Source organism: Neoarius graeffei, chromosome 12, assembly GCF_027579695.1.
Source record: "Neoarius graeffei isolate fNeoGra1 chromosome 12, fNeoGra1.pri, whole genome shotgun sequence".
NCBI lineage: Eukaryota > Metazoa > Chordata > Actinopteri > Siluriformes > Ariidae > Neoarius > Neoarius graeffei.
Genome location: NC_083580.1, coordinates 81,861,991 through 81,887,610, shown reverse-complemented (window position 1 = coordinate 81,887,610; position 25,620 = coordinate 81,861,991). Strand labels below are relative to the sequence as shown.

At 44.0% G+C, this 25,620-nt stretch overlaps 1 protein-coding gene across 1 annotated transcript in view; it reads left to right on the top strand.

Moving 5' to 3' along the window:
- Positions 1-24,175, top strand: part of LOC132895728 (uncharacterized) — a 25,627-nt gene extending 1,452 nt beyond the window's left edge. Inside the window, exons 1-2 of the mRNA XM_060936549.1 lie at positions 1-313; positions 22,886-24,175. The exon at positions 1-313 is cut by the window's left edge and continues 1,452 nt beyond it. Of these exons, the coding sequence (XP_060792532.1) occupies positions 1-313; positions 22,886-23,075 (503 nt within the window). The 3' untranslated portion in view covers positions 23,076-24,175. The remainder of the gene's footprint in view (positions 314-22,885) is intronic.
- The last annotated feature ends 1,445 nt before the right edge of the window (positions 24,176-25,620 follow it).

Below are 25,620 nucleotides of genomic sequence, written 5' to 3'. Positions count from 1 at the left end.
CCCTCAGCACTGGCTCACCGCAGGGCTGCGTGCTGAGCCCACTCCTGTACTCGCTCTACACATACGACTGCAGTGCAACCCACCCAGAGAACATCATCGTCAAATTCGCTGACGACACAACAGTGGTGGGGATGATAACAGGGGGGAACGAGGAGGCCTACAGAGATGAGGTCCTGAACCTACTTGATACAGAGGATTCTGGGAAGGATGAGCCAGACCCTTTAATGCAATTCATGCGATATCATAGAAGGGGGTGTGGTCAGCATCAAACAAGGAAGTGCACCCCAAAACATCTTGATGGAGGAAACTTGAGGTATCTGACTAACTTACTGATGACTAATATTAATGTCTTGACTAATATGTTCCAAATATTTACAGGTGCTGGTCATATAATTAGAATATCATGAAAAAGTTGATTTATTTCAGTAATTCCATTCAAAAAGTGAAACTTGAATATTATATTCATTCATTACACACAGACTGATATATTTCAAGTGTTTATTTCTTTTAATTTTGATGATTATAACTGACAACTAATGAAAACCCCAAATTCAGTATCTCAGAAAATTAGAATATTGTGAAAAGGTTCAATATTGAAGACACCTGGTGCCACACTCTAATCAGCTAATTAACTCAAAACACCTGCAAAGGCCTTTAAATGGTCTCTCAGTCTCGTTCTGTAGGCGACACAATCATGGGGAAGACTGCTGACTCGACAGTTGTCCAAAAGACGACCACTGACACCTTGCACAAGGAGGGCAAGACACAAAAGGTCATTGCTAAAGAGGCTGGCTGTTCACAGAGCTCTGTGTCCAAGCACATTAATAGAGAGGCGAAGGGAAGGAAAAGATGTGGTAGAAAAAAAGTGTACAAGCAATAGGGATAAGCGCACCCTGGAGAGGATCGCGGAACAAAACCCATTCAAAAACGTGGGGGAGATTCACAAAGAGTGGACTGCAGCTGGAGTCAGTGCTTCAAGAACCACCACGGACAGACGTATGCAAGACACGAGTTTCAGCTGTCGCATTCCTTGTGTCAAGCCACTCTTGAACAAGAGACAGCATCCGAAGCGTCTCGCCTGGGCTAAAGACAAAAAGGACTGGACTGCTGCTGAGTGGTCCAAAGTTATGTTCTCTGATGAAAGTAAATGTTGCATTTCCTTTGGAAATCAAGGTCCCAGAGTCTGGAGGAAGAGAGGAGAGGCACAGAATCCACGTTGCTTGAGGTCCAGTGTAAAGTTTCCACAGTCAGTGATGGTTTGGGGTGCCATGTCATCTGCTGGTGTTGGTCCACTGTGTTTTCTGAGGTCCAAGGTCAACGCAGCCGTCTACCAGGAAGTTTTAGAGCACTTCATGCTTCCTGCTGCTGACCAACTTTATGGAGATGCAGATTTCATTTTCCAACAGGACTTGGCACCTGCACACAGTGCCAAAGCTACCAGTACCTGGTTTAAGGACCACGGTATCCCTGTTCTTAATTGGCCAGCAAACTCGCCTGACCTTAACCCCATAGAAAATCTATGGGGTATTGTGAATCTATGGGGTACTGTGAATCTATGGGGTATTGTGAATCTATGGGGTACTGTGAATCTATGGGGTATTGTGAATCTATGGGGTACTGTGAATCTATGGGGTATTGTGAATCTATGGGGTACTGTGAAGAGGAAGATGCGATACGCCAGACCCAACAATGCATATCAGAGCAACCTGGGCTTCAATAACACCTGAGCAGTGCCACAGACTGATCGACTCCATGCCACGCTGCATTGCTGCAGTAATTCAGGCAAAAGGAGCCCCAACTAAGTATTGAGTGCTGTACATGCTCATATTTTTCATGTTCATACTTTTCAGTTGGCCAACATTTCTAAAAATCCTTTTTTTGTATCAGTCTTAAGTAATATTCTAATTTTCTGAGATACTGAATTTGGGATTTTCATTAGTTGTCAGTTTTAATCATCAAAATTAAAAGAAATAAACATTTGAAATATATCAGTCTGTGTGTAATGAATGAATATAATATACAAGTTTCACTTTTTGAATGGAATTACTGAAATAAATCAACTTTTTCATGATATTCTAATTATATGACCAGCACCTGTATGATGCGCACACACACACTGCATGTGCATGTGCATGTATATATATACACACACCCATTCACTGGATATGAGTAATCATGTGCTTTGATTGGCTACTGTACTACTAGGATATCAGCTCATATAACATGAGTAGAAAAAAAACAAAATGGCAGAGTGTGTTGCTGAACCAACCGAGGACAAAATAAAAACTCTACTCAAAAACAAAACCCCCAAAAATAAAAAGCAACAAAATATGGAATAAAAGTATTTGATGGTAAGAACGTATGTCTTTTATTTTTCAAGAATTATTATTATTATCTAATTTTTCAGGGCGGCACGGTGGTGTAGTGGTTAGCGCTGTCGCCTCACAGCAAGAAGGTCCGGGTTCGAGCCCTGTGGCCGGCGAGGGCCTTTCTGTGCGGAGTTTGCATGTTCTCCCCGTGTCCGCGTGGGTTTCCTCCGGGTGCTCCGGTTTCCCCCACAGTCCAAAGACATGCAGGTTAGGTTAACTGGTGACTCTAAATTGAGCGTAGGTGTGAATGTGAGTGTGAATAGTTGTCTGTGTCTATGTGTCAGCCCTGTGATGACCTGGCGACTTGTCCAGGGTGAACCCCGCCTTTCACCCGTAGTCAGCTGGGATAGGATCCTACGACCCTGTAGAACAGGATAAAGCGGCTACAGATAATGAGATGAGATATAATTTTTCACAAATTGCTCCTGTCATTTCGCCGGTTTGTTTACATTCTAAGCAGAAATGATTTTGTCGGACATTTTGTATAAAGTTTTTATTTATCGAATTTGCAAAAAAATTAAAATAAAAATGCTCTGTTTCTCAAAATCCGGTGAATGTGGATACAATAAAACAGTTATTCCACTCAATCTCATCGTATATAGATTATAGACAACTTGGTGCTACGCGCCTCGTCATCCATCAGCTCATGTATGACTCGATTTCGTGGAATAACTGTTTTATATATATATATATATATATATATATGCACATACAGGAGGTCCCAAAAATCTCCATACATAGGGCATATTAAGGGGGTATTAACACTTTTTAGCAAAATGTCTTCCAAAATTAATCTTTTCCCTACTTTGTTATGCATTTTTTTTTAAATTTCAGTTAGCCTTTAAGTCAAGTCAAGTTTGTTTGTATAGCACTTTTAACAATAGACATTGTCCCAAAGCAGCTTTACAGAATCTGAATGACCCAAGACATGAGCCAATTTTATATCTAATCTATCCCCAATGAGCAAGCCCGTGGCAACAGTGGCAAGGAAAAACTCCTCCAGACGACACGAGGAGGAAACCTCGAGAGGAACCAGACCCAAAAGGGAACCCATCCTCACCTGGACAACAACAGACAGCATGAGTATAACATTAACAGTTTTAACATGAAGTCAGTTTCGTTGATGTTATAAACTCTTCATTGATGGAAACTTGAGTGCAAAACTGTTCATGACAACTGCAGTCCTAAAGTTAGCAAGTCAGCTGTAGTCCTCAGCCATAAAAGCATTACTGTAAGAGTCCAGAGCGTCCTCCAGGTGTGACTTTCAACTGTCCACATGGGGCCGTCCTCCACAGGAGCGATGTGATGAGACTCCAGCCAGACACAGGGCACCAGGATGGATCAGACAGGTCTGAGGAGCAGAAGAGGTTCAGCATCTCGATCTCAGGACCGACATGTAACTCAGAGGGACAGATGGGGGGGGGGGGGGGACACAGGTTGTTAGGTATGCCCAATGTCACCTGAATAAGTAGGAACAGTATACATATTGCACTGAGTACAAGCAGGGACTCCGGCAAAACTAACTATGACACACATAACTAAAAGGGGAGAGCCAGAAGGTAAAACAGGCATGAGGGGCCCCGGGACATAAAGCAGCAGCCACTACACCATCAACAAACTCGAGTGAGCAAGCGAGTGGGGACTGACTGCATCCATACATCCCAGTTTACCAAAACACTCTGTCTGAGGATCCTCCAGATCTACACCTTTACCTCATAAACACCATTAACACAAGGCTTGACTAAACAGATCTGTTTTCAGCCGAGACTTAAACACTGAGACTGTTTCTGATTCCCGAACACTACTTGGAAGGCTGTTCCATAACTGTGGGGCTTTGTAAGAAAAGGCTCCGCCCCCTGATGTAGCCTTCACTATACGAGGTACCAGCAGATAGCCTGCACCTTTTGATCCAAGTAGGCGTGGCGGGTCATAGAGGAGCAGAAGTTCACTCAGGTACTGTGGTGCGAGAACATTTAGTACTTTAAAGGTCAATAGCAGTATTTTATAATCAATACGAAATTTGATTGGGAGCCAATGCAGTGTGGATAAGACAGGGGTGATGGGGTCATATTTTCTAGTTCTAGTAAGGACTCTTGCTGCTGCATTTTGAACTAACTGGAGCTTGTTTATGCACTTATTGGAACATCCAGACAGTAAGGCATTACAATAATCCAACTTGGAGGGAACGAAAGCATGAACTAGTTTTTCAGCGTCATGTAGTGACATTAAATTTCTTATCTTAGCAATATTTCTGAGATGAAAGAAAGCTATCCGGGTAATGTTATCGATGTGAGTTTCGAATGAAAGACTGGGGTCAATAATCACTCCGAGGTCTTTTACTGCTGCACGTGAAGAAACAGAAAGGCCATCCAGAGTTACTGTGGAATCAGAAAACTTACTTCTAGCTGCATGTGGTCCGAGTACAAGTACTTCAGTCTTGTCAGAGTTAAGCAGAAGGAAGTTAATAAGCATCCAGTGTCTAATGTCCTTCACACATTCCTCAATTCTATTAAGCTGGTGTCTCTCATCAGGTTTTGCAGAAACATACAACTGTGTGTTATCAGCATAACAGTGGAAACTAATATACAATGTTTACGAATAATATCATCCAGAGGGAACATATATAAAGAAAAAAGCAGTGGACCCAAGACAGAACCTTGTGGAACACCAAACTTTACCTCAGTATGTCTAGAAAAATCACCATTTACATCAACATACTGATAGCGATCAGTTAAATAAGAGCTGAGCCAGGAGAGGGCCGTTCCCTTAACTCCCACAACATTTTCTAGTCTATCCAGAAGAATGGAATGATCAATGGTATCAAATGCTGCACTAAGGTCAAGCAACACAAGCAGCGAGACACAGCCCTGATCAGACGCCAACAGTAGGTCATTTACTACTTTAACCAGAGCTGTCTCTGTGCTATGATCAGGTCTAAATCCTGACTGATACATTTCATGGATGTTATTCCTATGTAAATATGAGCATAACTGCTGTGCCACAGCTTTTTCAAGGATCTTGGAGATAAAGGGGAGGTTTGATATTGGCTGATAATTGGACAGCTGACAGGGATCAAGGTCAGGTTTTTAATCAGGGGTTTGATAACTGCTAGTTTAAAGGATTTGGGTACATAGCCAATTGTAAGAGAAGAATTTATTATTGTTAGAAGTGGTTCAATTACTTCAGGTATTATCTGTTTGAATAGACGTGTAGGTAAGGGATCTAGTACACAAGTCGAGGCTTTTGATGCGGAGATTAATGAAAGTAATTCAGTTTCTCTAAGGGGAGTAAAACATTCTAATTGCTGATCTGATACAGTTATATAGTTAACTACAGGGTCACTTTCACTGTCTGACCTTAAATTAGTAGTTTGAATTTTTTGTTGGATATTCTCAATTTTGTCATTAAAAAAATTCATGAAGTCGTTTCTACTACATACTGTAGGTATGTAGTAGCAAAAAGTCTTTGACAAGAGAAGACCATATTAAAATCATTCTCAAGGCTACAACACAAACTTCATTGAAAGGAACACGTTCAAAGTGCAGTTTCATACAGAACCCCAGACGTGTTAACACGAGTTCATCATGAGTGGGAGCAGGGCCGTTGACAGCTTTGGCTGGGCCCAGGACAAAATAATCTGAGTGGGCCCCCCCCAAATAATCTGAGTGCCCCCCCCCCCCCCCCCCCCACACACACACGCGCATCGCCACACAGCAACCACCCACACCCAACCCCTCTTTTCACAGTCTCCATTCACTCCAACCCTTAAATAACAGGTATTCCAAGCCCATTATAACAGTCAACCATTTTATTTCAACATTTCAACATATTTACAGTTTGAACATTTCCTTAGTCTGCAACTATTCAGGTGCGAAATGCAATGCGCCGGACTTTTGCTGTGGCAAAGTCGTCAATAAGGTCATTGAAGTCCAGCTTCTTTGCAAGTTCGCGCTCTATAGAGAGCATAGCCAGCCCACTGAGCCTCTCCTGTGACATGTTTGAGCGCAGGTAGTTGATAAACCAAAATGATTGTTTACGGGATGGAACTGGGCCTCAATGAGAACGGAGTTATGGCTTTCCCAAAATCTGAACATAGAAGCATCACCACTAGTGATGTGTACAGTGAGTTTTTCAGTGTATTTTTTTGTCTTGTTTTTCATAAACGTCCTTTCCGTACTCGATTTAGAATGTTACAAAAAAAATTGACACCCTCCCAACCACGTAACATTAGCCTATCTGACCTGGGGGCTGACACGTTTATTACGGATAAACCAAAAGGATTACAACGTTCCCTGGATATAGAACTGGACCGAGAAGATTTCAAAATCTTAACGTGTAAGCAACAACAATAAAACAGAGGTTGTTTTATTCATTTAGGGCTTATTAGGCTACTTTCATTAATTGCGCTTTTCATACAGGCCTATCATTTTTCACTTGAGCAAGGGAATTGTTTGAAGAGTATCCAGTCTAAGCGAAAGTTTAATGTTTTGCAACAGACTAACCTCAAAACACCCCATTTATAGCCCATTCGTTACATTAAACTCTATCTAGCTGGCAATTTCACATGCCGTCGTATCTACACGGGATGATTTCCAACAAAATAAGGTTTAATTAACAAGAGGCAGCGTTCCACGGGCTTTCAGCTAACCGGAGTCCAGCTCAGCGCAGCTCAGCAAGCGTGCCTAAAACATTTGGATATGATTGCCACATACATATACACATACAAACAGCCACTCAAATCTCCACTGCCAAGCCTCTACCTCTCCAACACCAGATCCATGTAAACAACACGGACGATTTGGAATTACCTTATTCTATTCTATAATCGGCTGGTCAGTGCTATACTCAATACTTAAGTGACTTACCCATCCAGTGAGGATTATTTTGTTTACAAGATGCCACATCTGAGTCGCTGACAAATCCTGAATTTCTGTAAAGATAACTGTGCAGAGGTTTATAAGCACGCAGTGCTTCACCACTGAACAGCGAGGGAAAGTTAATGAGGTAATTATACACGTCCGGGTATTCCGCTGGCAGTTCAAAATCCGGTCGTGAAAACTCCGCCCGGTAAGCCATAAGGGTCACTAATCTGTAGATCGTTTATTTTAGACATATATCTAGTTATCTGTTCATTAGAAAAATGAGCCGTGTAGTCCGTCGGTTGAAATTGATCCATTCTGTACACGAGTGCAGCAGTATTCAGCGGTGTTTTTGACCGACAAGATGGCGGTTGTGTACTTTCCGGTCACGTGACTGCAAGATCTCTATAGTGCCGTGTTATTTGGCGCCTTAATCAAAGACCAAACCATTTCTGCATTAGGGGTGGTACGTGGGTTCTTGAATCTATTTTCGAAGACAATAAAGGCAAAAGAACCAGAAATCATTCATTGAATGCAAATATAGCACATTTTTCTCCCCCAAATCAACACATTTTGAAATGAAACAGAATGATTAATGGCATCTTCATGAGGGACCAGTTCTGGGCCCCCCCTCATGCCTGGGCCCGGGACAAAATACCCGGTTGTCCCCCCCTGTCGACGGCCCTGAGTGGGAGAGATGCTCTGTGTGTGTTTACAAAGAAATGACAGTCATCAATCATGTTGAGGAGGTTTTTGTAATTAAAGTTACATTTTGCTAAAAAAAAAGTTTTAATTTCCAGAAATGATAAAATTACTACTTGCCTTTTATTGGTGTTTTTTTCTGTGATTATTACAGAATCTGTTCAATCTGCCAACTTCTTCATATGTTTTTACTGTGTCTACTGCATTTATATAATATTATAATATGTTTATGATTAATTTGGCGGTTTCTTCAAATGCAGTTGTTGAACCATTATTTATCTCGTCTCGTCTCGTCTTCTTCCGCTTTATCCGGGACCGGGTCGCGGAGGCGGCAGTCTAAGCAGGGAAGCCCAAACTTCCCTTTCCCCAGACACCTCGGCCAGCTCCTCGGGAAGAACACCGAGGCGTTCCCAGGCCAGCCGAGAGACATAGTCCCTCCAGCGTGTCCTGGGTCTTCCCTGGGGCCTCCTCCCGGGGAGACATGCCTGGAACACCTCCCCAGGGAAGCGTCCAGGAGGCATCCGAAAAAGATGCCCGAGCCACCTCAGCTGATTCCTCTCGATGTGGAGCAGCAGCGGCTCTACTCCGAGCTCCTCCCGAGTGACTGTGCTTCTCACCCTATCTCTAAGGGAGCGCCCAGCCACCCTGCGAAGGAAACTCATTTCGGCCGCTTGTATCCGCGATCTTGTCCTTTCGGTCATTACCCAAAGCTCATGACCATAGGTGAGAGTCGGAACGTAGATCGACCGGTAAATTGAGAGCTTCGCCTTTTGGCTCAGCTCCTTCTTCACCACAATGGACCGGTAAAGCGACCGCATCACTGCGGAGGCTGCACTGATCCGCCTGTCGATCTCACGCTCCATCCTTCCCTCACTCGTGAACAAGATCCCGAGATACTTAAACTCCTCCACTTGAGGCAGAACTTCTCCACCAACCTGGAGAGGGCAAGCCACCCTTTTCCGGTCGAGAACCATGGCCTCGGACTTGGAGGTGCTGATTCTCATCCCAGCCGCTTCACACTCGACTGCAAACCGCCCCAGTGCATGCTGAAGGTCCTGGTTTGAAGAAGCCAACATTATTATTATTATTATTAGAACCATTATTTATTGATACCATTAATACAGACTGATCACATGATCCCTGTTTTATTTTGCATTGTTGGTCATTTTGATGTTTGGGGTATTTTACTTTTGAGGCATATCATGATTCAACAGACATTTTTGTTGAAAATGTCCTGACTGAAAGGAATTAAAATGTTAACTCGGTTTATAATAAGTCATCCATAGCACAATAGCAAAATGAAAAAGCAGGAAATATGGAAAGTTTTTTATTATTTATTTATTTATTTATTTATTTATTTTGGTGGGGGGGGATGTTACACATGCATAGCTGTCGCATTCATTTTAATATGGATGAGACCAATCGATCAGTGAGGAACATTCTCAACGTACTAAATGCTGGAGAGCTTCTGATAACTAAAACTCATCGAGTCACACATATGAGGAAAGGGGAAATAAACTGAACTCAGTTGCCACCTTTAACTGGAAGATAAGCTGTTTTTCTCTATCTGAATCGAGGCTGAATAGAAAGTGTTGTGGAGTTCAGGGACAGGCAGATCCACACTGCCATGCCAACAAGCTCATTACTGATTAATGGGCATGGTCCAGGCATGAGCATGGGCAATTTATCCAGAGGAGCACAGCCAGAGATGGTCCAACTGGTCTCTCTGGGCCTGAAGGAATTATATTGTACTTTAACATGGCAAAGCAGAATCAAAGAACAATACCTCCATAATAAAGTAAGCATGCACCTCGTCAATCTGATTAGACAGCACTTTCTACTGTGGGAGTCGAGTCACAGGTGACCATTGTATCCTTAATATCTTTTTTAATGTTGGCGATAAACAATGAGTAATGAGGAATGCTCAGTGTGGCAGGCTGCAAGCTCCATTTCATTTTCACTCTGGCCTTCAGTGATACCTGACACTTTCAATTACTCCAAACAATGTTCCACTTATGAACTGGTACTGCTCTTCAGGAACTTTCACAACAAGACTTTGGTTATTTTAGCAATAAGTCATGGTTTCCTGTACCTGCCATTAATGTTGCCTAAATATAGCACATACACTCTTAGAAAATAAAGTACATTATTGTACCTTTGGGGATACCATGGCTTGCCACTGGGGCAGAACTCTCTAAAGTAAGTACTTATTTGTACCCTTTATATCCTGCTCGGGAATATATATATATATATATATATATATATATATATATATATATATATATATATACACACACACCGGTATATATATACAGTGCCTTGAAAAAGTATTCATACCCCTTGAACTTTTTCACATTTTTCCACCTTACAACCACGAACTTAAAAGTTTTTTATTGAGATTTTATGTGATAGACCAACACAGAGTAGCACATAATTGTGAAGTGAAACGAAAATGAAAAATGGTCTTCAAAATTTTAAACAAATAAAAATCTGAAAAATGTGATGTGCATTAGTATTCAGCCCCCCTGCGTCAATACTTTGTAGAGCCACCTTTTGCTGCAATTACAGCTGCAAGTCTTTTGTGGTGTCTCTACCAGCTTTGCACATCTAGACACCAAAATTTTTGCCCATTCTTCTTTGCAAAATAGCTCAAGCTCAGCCAGATTGGATGGAGAGCGTCTGTGAACAGCAATTTTCAAGTCTTATCACAGATGCTCAATGGGATTTAGGTCTGGACTTTGACTGGGCCATTCTAACACATGAATATTCTTTGATCTAAACCATTCCATTGTAGCTCTGGCTGTATGTTTAGGGTCATTTTCTTGCTAGAAGGTGAATCTCCTTCCCAGTCTCAAGTCTTTTGCAGCCTCCAACAGGTTTTCTTCCAGGATTGCCCTGTATTTAGCTCCATCCATCTTCCCATCAACTCTGACCAGCTTCCCTATCCCTGCTGAAGAAAAGCATCCCCGTAGCATGATGCTGCCACCACCATGTTTCACAGTGGGGATGGTGTGTGCAGGGTGATGAGCAGTGTTAGTTTTTTGCCACACATAGCACTTTGCATTTAGGCCAAAAAGTTCAACTTTGGTCTCATCTGACCAAAGCACCTTCTTCCACATGTTTGCTGTGTCCCCTACATGGCTTCTTATGCCTGTCTTTCAACAATGGCTTTCTTCTTGCCACTCTTCCAAAAAGGCCAGATTTGTGGAGTGTACGACTTACAGTTGTCCTGTGCACAGATTCTCCCACCTGAGCTGTGGATTTCTGCAGCTCCTCCAGAGTGATCATGGGCCTCTTGGCTGCTTCTCTGACCAGTGCTCTCCTTGCTCGCTCTGTCAGTTTAGGTGGACGGCCATGTCTTGGTAGGTTTGCAGTTGTGCCATACTTTTTCCATTTTTGAATGATGGATTGAACAGTGCTTCTTGAGATTTTCAGAGCTTGGGATATTTTTTTATAACCTAACCCTGCTTTAAACTTCTCCAGAACTTTATCCCTGACCTGTCTGGTGAGTTCTTTGGTCTTCATGATGCTGTTTGTTCTTCAGTGTTCTCTAACAAACCACTGAGGCCTTCACAGAACAAGTGTATTTATGCTGAGAGTAAATTACACACAGTAGGACTCTATTAACTAATTAGACGACTTCTGAAGGCAACTGATTGCACTGGATTGTATTTAGAGGTGTCAGAGTACAGGGGGCTGAATACTAATGCACACCACATTTTTCAGATTTTTATTTGTTTAAAATTTTGAAGACCATTTATCATTTTCGTTTCACTTCACAATTATGTGCTACTCTGTGTTGGTCTATCACATAAAATCTCAATAAAATCTTTTAAGTTCGTGGTTGTAAAGTGGAAAAATGTGAAAAAGTTCAAGGAGTATGAATACTTTTGCAAGGCACTGTGTGTGTATATATATATATATATATATATATATATATATATATATATATATATATATATATATATATATATATATGTGTGTGTGTGTGTGTGTGTGTGTGTGTGTACCTTTTTGGCCCTAAAAAGGTACACACAGTTACCTTGAGGTCCAATAATGAGCCTTAGGGGGTACATTACTATAGATTGTACCTTGGGGGACAGAAATGGACTCCTACTGTACCCCTATTTTTGACAGTATAGGGGATATAGAACACAGCTGGTTTAATGTGCATGAAGAGGCAGGACATGAGTGCGTAAACTCATTGATATATTTAAGGTGGTGTGATAATCATCATCAAAATCCATGTAATGGGGTCAGACAACATAAAACAATAATTTATAACCAGAAGAACATGCAAGAGTCAAAACCAAGAGACCAGAAACAGAGAACCATGGTCACACAGTAAGACTTTGCAAAGTGTCACAGGAACAACAGGGCCCTTTTCCACTGCATGGAACCAGCTCAGCTCCACTCCACTCTTCTCACCTTTTTGGAACGATCTGAAGTTCTGAATAGTACCTGGTACCTGGTACTTTTTTGGTATCACCTCTATCGAGGTTCCAAGTGAGCTGAGGAGATACTGAAAGGTGACGTGAAAACACTGCGGACTACTGACTGGCCCTCCTTCAGCCTCTCGTCTTGTGGCTCCTCATGAAGATTTTTAAGGACAGTTTAAAGGAGATACGCAGAACCATGGCCTCAGTTTTTGTTTATAAAAGCCTTGAGACCTTAAGAATGGCACAGGAATAGTTTTAAGCTTTAACAATAAATCTAATATAGTAATTTTTACGATTAAAGTGATTCATATAGGTAGCGGTCTGAGTGAATGACCTTGACATCTGTGACGTCACCGTGGGAAGGCTATCAGTCTCATCGCCATTTCCGCTATACTAAAACACAGCTGACTGCAACTCTGATCCTCCATTTTGAGCTAATTTATCGCCATGCCACGTAGATGTGTTGCTGGCCAGTGCAGCAACACAACAGAAGGTGGATTTATGTTGCGTTCATGGTCCAAGAATGTTCAAACTGCAAAGATTTGGACGCGTTTTGCGAGAAATTCATGGACACACAAGTGGTCTCTCCTCTGCTCTGCACATTTTACTGCAGACTCGTACAAAACCTCTGATCTGTTGAGGAGCGTTGGCTATAAGCCCGGATTGAAAGAGGGTGCAGTATCAACAATTAAAGAAAAAGAAAACTACAAGAAAAGGAAAGTAAGTTCAGTTGCACCAGTTCTCCCAGACCGTGAACCAAGCAGTAATGGTGGAGTACCCAGTATGGAGAAAATGGAGAATGAGTGGACCAGTCGTCAGATTTCTCTGCTGGATATGCTTTTTCCCCCGCTGGATACGCTTGCCTCAGCAGCAATATCTCGCCCTTACATGGAAGAAGCAAATGAACGAAGAACTGAAAGTCAGATTGTTTCAAAACAATCAGCCACAATGTCGGCCTTCAAGAAGCGAGAACACAGACGGGTAAGATGCGACTCTCATTTGGATACATAACAAAAACACTCATTGTTTACCTGCATTTAGATTAATACATGTAACTTGTATTGTGTGTTTAAGTTAGCGGTATAAGATTATTTAATTTGCTTCAGAATGTGATTGTCTCAGTTCATCTGATTATTTAATGAGCCTTTTATGGTTTATCAGTGAAAATGCATGCATGTACATGTAGGCTGCATAAGTTATAGCACCCATCCTGTTTTAATGAGTCACATGAGACCGTCAATTCAATTTCATCCAATTCTCTAGACAGCTTTGTTCTCTGGCTTTATTTCATAAGGCAGGGGCCTCCGTGGCCGACGTGTTACTATCAGATTCACTTTCCGATGGTTTGAACTGATATGGTTCTACATGTATACATCTATAGCAGTAGCATGTACACACACTCCAATTTCAGGACTATCACAGTCAGATGTATTACTATCTGAGGAATCCGAAGAATCTCCAATAAATCCAAACGAAGAGGCCATTGCACCCGCTCTCACCTGCCGAGTCTGGCTTTGGTCTATAGCACCGGTTCCCGCTGTGACGTCATGCACTCAGGGCTGGCTGGCTCAGCGGGGCAGCTCGAATGCCAACTTCGCAGTCAATTTTAACTCTCAAAAATATATATTTTTTATTCCCAATTATGCAGCATACAAGAGTCAAGGATGGAGATACTATCCACTCAGAAATGTATTTAAAAATAAAGGTTCTCCGCATCTCCTTTAAGGACATATTAGCACCTGTGCTGGAGAGGAGAAAATTAAAAAGGACTAACATTTTTTAAGCCTCTGAGAAACAAGATTAACACAGAACCTAAATAAACTTTGCACTTCCTGTTCATTTGGTGGCACTGCTCATGCATGCTCCACTGGGGGATGATTTGCTGCCTGCAGGCAGAGTCTCTGCCTTAATGTCGGTGAATGACACTGATTCAATACTCTGACCTGTACATGCACATGGCTTCATCAGCGGTGCCTACACACATCCAGCAGCTTAGTACTTCTCTAGCCATTAAGGGGAAGCCATGGCCTAATGGTTAGAGAAGCAGCTTTTGGGACCAAAAGGTTGCTGGTTTGATTCCCTGGACCAGCAGGAATGGCTGACATGCCCTTGGGTAAGGCACTGAACCCCCAACTGCTCTCTGGGCTGCTCTGGATAAGAGTGTCTGCTAAATGTCTGTAATGCAAGAGGGAAGTGACTTGCAGTATATTTAGAAAGTGTTATAAGAATGTAGGATTGCACTCTCAACCATCTCACATGGTCTGAATTTTTATAAAATTTATTCAAGCCTGAAAAAAAACAACCCAATAACACCAACAAGAAAAGGGAGTTGCACAATAACTGTACCCCTCCTAGAACTGCCACCTTATTGTGGTGGAGGGGTTTGTGTGCTTGAATGATCCTAGGAGCTATGTTGTCGGGGGCATTATGCCCCTGTTAGGGTTTCCCAAGGCAGACAGGTCCTAGGTGACAGGCCAGACCAAGAGCAGTTCACCAAAAAACCCCTATGGAGAAAAAATCCAGGACCGTGACGTCGCCCGGTAGGACGCAGCCGGGGCCCCACCCTGGAGCCAGGCCCGGGGTTGGGGCTCGTATGCGAGCGCTTGGTGGTCGGGCCTTTGCCCATGGGGCCCGGCCGGGCTCAGCCCGAAGAGGCGACGTGGGCCCGACCTCCTGTGGGTTCACCACCCACAGAGGTAGCAGTAGGGGTTTGGTGCAGTGTGGATTGGGTGGCAGTCGAAGGCAGGGGCCTCGACGACCTGACCCCCGGACACAGCGGCTGGCTGTTGGGACATGGAATGTCACTTCGCTGGGGGGGAAGGAGCCTGAGCTTGTGCGGGAGGTTGAGAGGTACCGGCTAGAGATAGTCGGGCTCACCTCCACGCACAGCTTGGGCTCTGGAACCCAGCTCCTCGAGAGGGGCTGGACTTTCCACTTCTCTGGAGTCGCCCATGGTGAGCGGCGGCGGGCTGGTGTGGGCTTCCTTATAGCTCCCCAGCTCAGCCGCCATGTGTTGGAGTTTACCCCAGTGAACGAGAGGGTCGCCTCTCTGCGCCTTCGGATTGGGGAGAGGGCTCTTGCTGTTGTTTGTGCCTACGGGCCAAATAGCAGTATAGAGTATCCGGCCTTCTTGGAGTCCCTGGGAGAGGTACTGAGGGGTGCTCAGACTGGGGACTCCATTGTGCTACTGGGGGACTTCAATGCTCACGTGGGCGATGACAGTGACACCTGGAGGGGCGTGGTTGGGAGGAACGGCCTCCCCGATCTGAACCCGAGTGGTGTTTTGTTATTGGACTTCTGTGCTAGTCACAGTTTGTCCATAACGAACACCATGTTCGAGCATAGGGGTGTCCATAAGTGCACGTGGCACCAGGACACCTTAGGTCGGAGGTCGATGATCGACTTTGTAGTCGTGTCATCTGATCTCCGACCCTATGTCTTGGACACTCGGGTGAAGAGAGGGGCTGAGTTGTCAACTGATCACCACCTGGTGGTGAGTTGGATCCGCTGGCGGAGGAGGAAGCTGGACAGACCTGGCAGGCCCAAACGTATGGTGAGGGTCTGCTGGGAACGTCTGGCCGAGCACTCTGTTGGGGAGGTCTTTAACTCCCACCTCCGGGAGAGCTTTTCCCAGCTTCCGAGGGAGGCGGGGGACATTGAGTCTGAGTGGACCATGTTCTCTACCTCCATTGTGGACGCAGCTGTTCGGAGCTGTGGCCGCAAGGTCTCCGGTGCCTGTCGTGGCGGCAATCCCCGAACCCGGTGGTGGACACCGTAAGTAAGGGATGCCGTCAAGCTGAAGAAGGAGTCCTATCGGGCCATGTTGACCTCCGGGACTCCTGAGGCAGCCGACGGGTATCGGCAGGCCAGGCGTGCTGCAGCTCGGGCAGTTGCGGAGGCAAAAACTCGGAACTGGGAGGAGTTCGGGGAGGCCATGGAGAAGGACTATCGGTCGGCCTCGAAGAAATTCTGGCAAACCGTCCGGCGCCTCAGGAGGGGGAAGCAGTACTCTGCCAACACTGTTTACAGTGCGGGTGGGGAGCTGTTGACCTCGACTGGGGACATTGTCGGGCGGTGGAAGGAATACTTTGAGGATCTCCTCAATCCCACCGTCATGTCTTCCACTGAGGAGACTGAGGCTGATGACTCAGAGGTGGACTCGTCCATTACCCAAGCCGAAGTCACTGAGGTGGTTTGCAAGCTCCTCGGTGGCAAGGCACCGGGGGTGGATGAGATCCGCCCTGAGTATCTCAAGTCTCTGGATGTTGTGGGGCTGTCTTGGTTGACACGCCTCTGCAACATCGCGTGGCGGTCGGGGACAGTGCCTCTGGAGTGGCAGACTGGGGTGGTGGTCCCTCTTTTTAAGAAAGGGGACCGGAGAGTGTGCTCCAATTATAGGGGAATCACACTTCTCAGCCTCCCAGGGAAAGTTTACTCCAGGGTACTGGAGAGGAGAATTCGACCGATAGTCGAACCTCGGATCCAGGAGGAACAATGCGGTTTTCGTCCTGGTCGCGGAACACTGGACCAGCTCTATACCCTTCATAGGGTGCTCGAGGGTTCATGGGAGTTTGCCCAACCAGTCCACATGTGCTTTGTGGATCTGGAGAAGGCATTCGACCGTGTCCCCCGTGGTATTCTGTGGGGGGTGCTTCGGGAGTATGGGGTTCGGGGCTCTTTGCTAAGGGCTGTCCGGTCCCTGTACGAACGGAGCAGGAGTCTGGTTCGCATTGCCGGCAGTAAGTCAGACCTGTTCCCAGTGCATGTTGGACTCCGTCAGGGCTGCCCTTTGTCACCGGTTCTGTTCATAATTTTTATGGACAGAATTTCTAGGCGCAGCCAGGGGCCGGAAGGAATCCTGTTTGGGAACCACAGGATTTCATCTCTGCTTTTTGCGGATGATGTTGTCCTGTTGGCTTCTTCAAACCAGGACCTTCAGCATGCACTGGGGCGGTTTGCAGTCGAGTGTGAAGCGGCTGGGATGAGAATCAGCACCTCCAAGTCCGAGGCCATGGTTCTCGACCGGAAAAGGGTGGCTTGCCCTCTCCAGGTTGGTGGAGAAGTCCTGCCTCAAGTGGAGGAGTTTAAGTATCTCGGGATCTTGTTCACGAGTGAGGGAAGGATGGAGCGTGAGATCGACAGGCGGATCGGTGCAGCCTCCGCAGTGATGCGGTCGCTTTACCGGTCCGTCGTGGTGAAGAAGGAGCTGAGCCAAAAGGCGAAGCTCTCAATTTACCGGTCGATCTACGTTCCGACTCTCACCTATGGTCATGAGCTTTGGGTAATGACAGAAAGAACAAGATCGCGGATACAAGCGGCTGAAATGAGTTTCCTTCGCAGGGTGGCTGGGCGCTCCCTTAGAGATAGGGTGAGAAGCACAGTCACTCGGGAGGAGCTCGGAGTAGAGCCGCTGCTCCTCCACATCGAGAGGAACCAGCTGAGGTGGCTCGGGCATCTTTTTCGGATGCCTCCTGGACGCCTCCCTGGGGAGGTGTTCCAGGCATGTCCCCCCGGGAGGAGGCCCCGGGGAAGACCCAGGACACGCTGGAGGGACTATGTCTCTCGGCTGGCCTGGGAACGCCTCGGTGTTCTTCCCGAGGAGCTGGCCGAGGTGTCTGGGGAAAGGGAAGTTTGGGCTTCCATGCTTAGACTGCTGCCTCCGCGACCCGGTCCTGGATAAGCGGAAGAAGACGAGACGAGACGAGAGACAATAACTGTAACAACAAACAAATACATGTTGGAATGTAAATGAGTGACCTGTTCCACCCTGCCACAGAGTACCTTTGTCTGAATAGTTGTGTTCCAGCAGTTATAGAACAAGTTCTGTCATGACGAGGAGTCCTTAAACGCGCTCATATTGAATCATCTGTAAATCAAGAACAGCTTGAGGAAAGAATCACAAATGCAGGACTGAAAATTTTTCATATTTTACTTTGCTGGTAATGAAAAAAGATGAAAAATTCTGAAACTGTTTTTCAGAAGAGGAATGAAATTAATTTGAGTATTTGTTGTTGACTTGCATTTACGATCATGAGTCCTTTCACGGGCAGCACGGTGGTGTAGTGGTTAGCGCTGTCGCCTCACAGCAAGAAGGTCCGGGTTCGAGCCCCGTGGCCGGCGAGGGCCTTTCTGTGCGGAGTTTGCATGTTCTCCCCGTGTCCGCGTGGGTTTCCTCCGGGTGCTCCGGTTTCCCCCACAGTCCAAAGACATGCAGGTTAGGTTAACTGGTGACTCTAAATTGAGCGTAGGTGTGAATGTGAGTGTGAATGGTTGTCTGTGTCTATGTGTCAGCCCTGTGATGACCTGGCGACTTGTCCAGGGTGAACCCCGCCTTTCGCCCGTAGTCAGCTGGGATAGGCTCCAGCCCGCCTGCGACCCTGTAGAACAGGATAAAGCGGCTACAGATAATGAGATGAGATGAGTCCTTTCACAACATACTTTGTAACATGGTTTGACAAAAAAGCAGAACATAAGCGTGTGAGAACATAAACTGACAGTAAGGTCATGACTGAATATGCCTGGGCAAGTGCGCTTTTGTGCAACCTCGTTCACTGAGCGTTCTGCTTATCTATAATCTAGCAAACTTGAAATCTCAAGCCAGATCCGAAAGCACCGTCTGAATATACAGTCTGTGTGTTGAGCTTAGAACAGAGCTTGATGATTTTGATCAACATATTTTTGTGACCTTGTTTCTGGCAGAATAAGAGCAGCTCTCTATAAGAATGTATCTCCTCTATGCACAGCACTGTCAAGTTGACATTTTCCTTCCTATTGAGGTACGCTAGTTGGAGCTCAACCAGTTCTAACCAGTTGTGCATAAAAGTCATTGTGGGCAAACAGAAGTATTACTCAGCCAGAAAGATGGAGGAGGGGGTTATTCAGTGTGCAGCATCTCAAATACAAAACCAACCCACTCTAGTGACCACATGTGTCCCACACACATGCTGACGAATTACAACCGTATTTGTGCTTTTCACTAATTGTCCTCCCATATCTTCATGCACTGGTCAGTTTTACTCCTCACATAGACAGATCGTGTCACTTCACCCTGCCCTGATCAGAAGGATGTGTAATTTTATGAAGCTCAGAGCTATTTAATGTCCTCTCACATAATGTGCCATGAATCATCTTGAAAATGAAAGGCAAAAAGGATGACACGTCATTCACAATAAACCAAAAAACACAATGAGGCAGATTTTTGTTCTTCTCTATATTTGTTAATGCAAGCCCCAAATTGCGTACATGCCGAGTAATCTCCTTTTCCTATTACTCCACATGATTTCATGCTGATTGAGTTCTATTACAGCCATGAGCTGATGATTACAGGAAGTCAATACTTTGGACTTTTTTTTTTAATAGAACATGTTGGTATTTCGAATCAGGCAGGGATTTGCATTCAATACCAGGAAAAACTCCGTATGTAGCCTACTCCATATATAGATTTAATAAGCAAAATGGAACAAATCATTATTTTAATGGTCAAGGACATTTCTGACTTGCAACCATTTAGTAACTCATGATGATTAACAGTTTGTGGTACTCTGATAAAATCACATACCTTCCCCAAAATAAATTATTCTCTGGCAGTTGGAATAAATGTTTTTGTAAAAACAAAAGCAAAACAAACCCAATTAATTTTATAAATATAATTAAAAATCCAAAAATATCTGCTTAGTCAGAAAATCAAGTAGCTGAATTAAACCATGGACAGTTAGTAAAGTTTACAGTGCAAAAATGGCACAGATTTGTGTGCCAGCGAGCGGCTCGCCTTCTCTCCTGTGTACTAACAAACTCACTGCAGTGTGAAGCTTTTCTTTTCACCATGAGCTTGTCTTACACCTTTCCACTGCTGCTGTTAAATTTCATATGATGAATTCTTACCATTACATTGTAAGTTGGAGTGTTGTATAAAAACTCTAGAATCTATTTGGGTTTGTAGTATGTTTCAATACAGAAGATTTTGCCATCATAAAATAGACAAAAAAAAAAACACATTCATTTTTGATGCCAATACAGCAGGTGACATTAGTAGCTTATAGCTCCATGGTTCAGAGTCTGCGTAAGTTTCTTGCAAGTCCTCTGGTTTCCTCCACCAGTCAAGAATGATGGTAGGTGGACTGAAAACAAACCAGGATGGTTGGTTAGTTTAGAAGAAATCCTGCAAAATCCTCAATCCAACCACCAAGCCATGGCTCTTCAACCTGCCTCAGGGCGATGAAACAAAGTCTGTCAGTCACACATCACTGAGATTGAGATGCTGAACCTCTTCTGCTCCTCTGACCTGCCTGATCCATCTTGATGCCCTACGTCTGGCTGGAGTCTCATCACATCGCTCCTGTGGAGGACGGCCCCATATGGACAGTTGAAATTCGCACTTGGAAGATAGTTCTAGACACTTACAGTAATGCTTTTATGGCTGAGGACTACAGCTGACTTGCTAACTTTAGGACTGCAGTTGTCATGAACAGTTTCACACTCAAGTTTCCATCAATGAAGAGTTTATAACATCAACGAAACTGACTTCATGTTAAAACTGTTAATGTTATAGTCAGGCTGTCTGTTGCTGCCCAAATGAGGATGGGTTCCCTTTTGAGTCTGGTTCCTCTCAAGGTTTCTTCCTCATGTCGTCTGAGGGAGTTTTTCCTTGCCACCGTCGCCACAGGCGTGCTCATTGGGGATAGATTAGGGATAAAATTAGCTCAATGTTTAAAGTCATTAAAATTCTGTAAAGCTGCTTTGCGACAATGTCTATTGTTAAAAGTGCTATAAAAATAAACTTGACTTGACACCCACACCCGAGGAGGCACTTCTACAGAATGTTGAGGGGTTTTGGTGCAGTGCTTAGTCTATATAATTCATAAAGGTGTTCATGGTCTCACTACATATGATACAGGTAATTGCAGATCCAGGGAACCTCAATTTAGGATCAGGGTGGCTTTCCAGCAAGACAGTCATTTCCATGTTTTGGTTTATATTCATTCATCCTTCAGAGAGTAGGGAGTATGGAGAAAAATGTCCTGGCTCATCCAGGGTCAGAAGAGAAACACAAGATTTTAATCTTTAGTTTTTGATGCTTGCTGCCATCAGTGAATGGAACAAACAAGCACTTATGTTTCATTATGGCCTCTGGGAAGAGCTCCAAACAGAAGTGGTCTGCCATGACAAATCCCTCATGCTTGGCCAGAGGTCATTTCCGGGTTGGATAATTTGCTTTGCAAATGAACCAATAGAAAGGTTGGATGAGAACCACTGATCCCAGAAGAAAAACAGCACCGTTTGAGGCCATTTGTTTGACCAGAGTGATTCAACTCTTAAAAAAGCATATCAGCATCATTTAGTGCACAAAAGCAATTACATATCAAATACTAGAAAGCTGTTCATAGCTTTATCACATGGTATCTGGTCAGCAAGGTGAACATCTGTTTAGAGTACACTGACCTGATGGAGGTTTTCAGCAAACACAACACCACTGAGTTACCACCACATCACCCTTTGGGCTGTGCCATAGAACTACTCCCGGGGGCTACATGAGCATACTTCTGAGTCTATGAACTTGATCTATGAAGGAGACAGCACCAATGGAGGAATACTGAGGTTCTATGATGGGTTCATCTGACCATCCACAGTTCTACACAATTTCTTCTTCATGAAGAAGAAAAGTTAAAGCCCTTCCCATACCAGGACCTGGTCTTCCCAGGAAGTCTCCCATCCCTGTACTAACCAGGGCCTTAAGGCACGTTGGGCGGCATTGATCTCCACTTCTATAGCCCTCAGCCTCTCACCTATTATACAGCCAGGGTTAGAATGGGGGGCAGGTCCTCTGGTAACTGCGAGAGTTTGATTCCCCACTCACATCTGTATTGCAGCATGCCTTGCCAGATGGCAGTAGGTACCATTTTTATGATGGTCTTTGGTATGACCTGACCACGAGTAAAACTCGCAATCTTCCAATCAAGAGGCAGACATGTTAACCACTAGGCCAGCTCATGGTTTATGAAGAAGAAAGGAGAAGGTTCATGGTCCTATATTGGCTATTAAGTTCCAATGTCCCCTACTTGCAGAAATATTAAACTTTCATGTGGCTACAGCAGCAAGGTGAAAACTACCTTCTCAACAACAAGACACTGTGCATGGCACATAATGACATATGGTTTGACGAATGCCCCGTCTGTGTTTCAGTCTTTCATCATCAGGTTTCTCAGTGACATGTAAAGGTATGGTCTTGGCCCCTCAGGTTGTTTGCGTTGAAGGATGCCAAGTCCCAGAGTTGCCATGACCTAAACCCACCAACAGGGACCTGTCATGATTCTTGGGATTTGCTAACTTGTATTGTTGCTTCATTCAAAGTTAAAGCATGCTTGCATCTCCTCTCAGTCTGCTCTTTAAAGATGCTCCATGTAGGCTCTCTTGGTCACCAGCTGCTTACGAGGTGTTCAGCAACCTCAAAAATGCATTCACCATTGCTTTACGCTACATCAATCCCGAGTCTAATCCTGAGTTACTTTCCATGGTGCAGGTGGATGCCTCAGAGGTACGAGTCTCAAAAGCAAGCAGTCCTCCTAAACGCAATCCATTACATTTCCTGCAAGAAGCTTACACCATCTAAGAGAAACTATGATGTTAGTAACCAAGAGATCCTTGCTATGAAACTGTCCACGATGACCAAATTTCACAAAAAGAACTGGTTCTATGAATATCAAAACTGATGCTTTGTCACATGTAAATACCCATGAGCTTATAGACGGTTCCTGGTATCCTATTCTGCCCACCCACTGAGTTGCTCCAACTCTCTGGGACATTGATGAGGAGTTCAGACCAACTGTGGCATCACACACATTACAACTGAGCCTTTATCTGTCCATTAACATCTCTGATTTTATCTACAACTTCTCCCAACTATTCAACACAACTCTGTTATCCTGCTATGGCACTAAGTGCGTTACGGCTCACCACTTTCAGTCAGTGAGAACAAACTCTTTTGACATGTAGTGAAAAATGATGCAGACTATAAATGCACACAGCTCCAGCTCCCAGCTCTAGTGTAGGGGATTTGATCTCATGTACACGTGAGTTTTCTCCAGGTATCTCCCACCTCACAGAGCTCTATCTGGGTGTGAATGAATGTATGAATGGTATGTGTTGGTATGTGTGATGAGAGCAGTGTTCCCATGCTAGGCTTGAGATCCACCAGAAATTATGCTGACCTTTTAAAAGTAAAGCACTTACTGGAGTTACTGAAAATGTTAGTTTTTGATGAAAGATGAAATCAAATTCATCAGTAGTAATGGACTCAGTCTTAGGAGAGAAAGCATGTCTTTGGAACTGATGACTAATCACTTATTTAACCCACATGTTTTCTAGATATGCTGCTGGGTGCATATACTGGATTAGTATCATTATTTTGCTTTGCATAGCTTCTAATGATTGTATCTTTTCCTCCATGGCGTCCTCAACCTGCCTGACGACTGTGGCTGAAAATCACTATTTAAAACTTGATGCATTCATTGCACTTTACATCACGCGGTATATTGGACCTCCTGTATTGTCAGTATTGTGCATGTAGCATGTTGATAGTAAAAACTTTCTTGGCTTTAGCATGTTTGTAGTACTCACACTTACTCCAGCACTAATGTTCAGCTGTGATCGTCTCTGTATCTTTGCGTGAGCTGTGTGTTGGTATGCGTCACTCTTTTCACTTTACTAAATACGTCCTGTGCTTATTTTTGACCAGATGGTGTTAATTTTCACTGTTGGTTCTTATAACAGCCTTAAACTCATGCTGCCTGTAAGCCACTCATAAAATAAATGTAAATGTGAATTCAAATCCAGAACAGTCAGTACTGTTTATTTCACTCATAATAAGACGATCATAACAGTTTGTGGCTTTTTTTTTTAGACTTGCCAGTTCAGGTTCTATCTACAGAGCAAATCAGCACCTAAAAAACTCTACATCAACCATGGGAAAGTTTTGCAGTCTACTATTTGCACCCACTGAAACTTGTTTGTTCTCACTCAAGCCACAGATCCGTGGTGAGGTGATGGCTTAAGTGGAAAAAAATTCCCCGCTGCAACCAATCTGGGTATACACCACCTACAAAAAAGTTCTTACTCTGTGTGAACAAAAGTGTTATCAATTTTCACTGCCACTAAAGGAATATAACAACAGTTGCAGAATCGTGGATTTTGATGTCAAGTTTGCCACTATCCATCTGTCTTCATCGACTTGTCCTTTTGCTAATAAAATGATAAGTTTATACAATGCAGACAGAAATTTTAAGCTAATTTGCATATATATTGTGATAGCTGTGAATTAAATGACTAGCTGTTTAAAGCCATTTGCTTGGTAAAAGCATTATGTAAGCAAGGACTGGCAAAATATATATGATTATATTTTTTCTCATGTAAAAGTTTACCTCAGATGTCTACTAACTAGCAACCAAGTCTATAACTAGAGAAGATAATTATTAGTACACATTGCAGGCATTTAGCAGACACTCTTATCCAGAACAACGTACAACACGCCCAGAGCAGCAGCTAGGGGTTCAGTGCCTTGTATTCCATATTTTGTTGCTTTTTTTTTTTTTTGCGCATTCTTTAGGGTTTTGTTTTCAAGTAGAGTTTTTACTAACCTCAGTTGGTTCAGCAACACACTCTGCCATTTTGTTTTTCTCTACTCACAGGACATGAGCTGGTCCAGGGAATCAAACCAACAACCTTTCAGTCCCAAAGCTGCTTCTCTAACCAGTAGGCCATAGCTTTCCCTGATTAAAGCTGCACTGCCTTTCAGATTTTTCAAGTGTAGGTCATAAAAAGAATTTTCCCCGACACCCAATTATTTCTGTTTAGTGATCGAAAGCTACTGAATTAAAATCACAGACTTCCAATTTTATCAGGTTTTTTAAAATAGAACAATTAATGAATTTCAGGCCACGTGGCCCAAAATCCTCCGCTATTTTTTCCTGCTTCACCATGACCCAATACAAGATACTACATCATGCATCACGTGGTGGGCTTTCCCCGTTCACGCAAGGCATTGTGGGATACAAATTTGAAACAGGAGAGAAAAATGGAGGACGTGAGTGTGAGAATGAAACGTGAAAGACCGACTACAGTAATGGAAAGAAAGCGAGAAGAAAAGACGTTATGTTCTATACGAAGGAAAGGAAACGCAGGACCAAACTAATAAATATGGGCGCTCAGCGAGCACCTCGGTGTGATCAGCTGTTCGTTTAGCGACAGAATGATGGAACT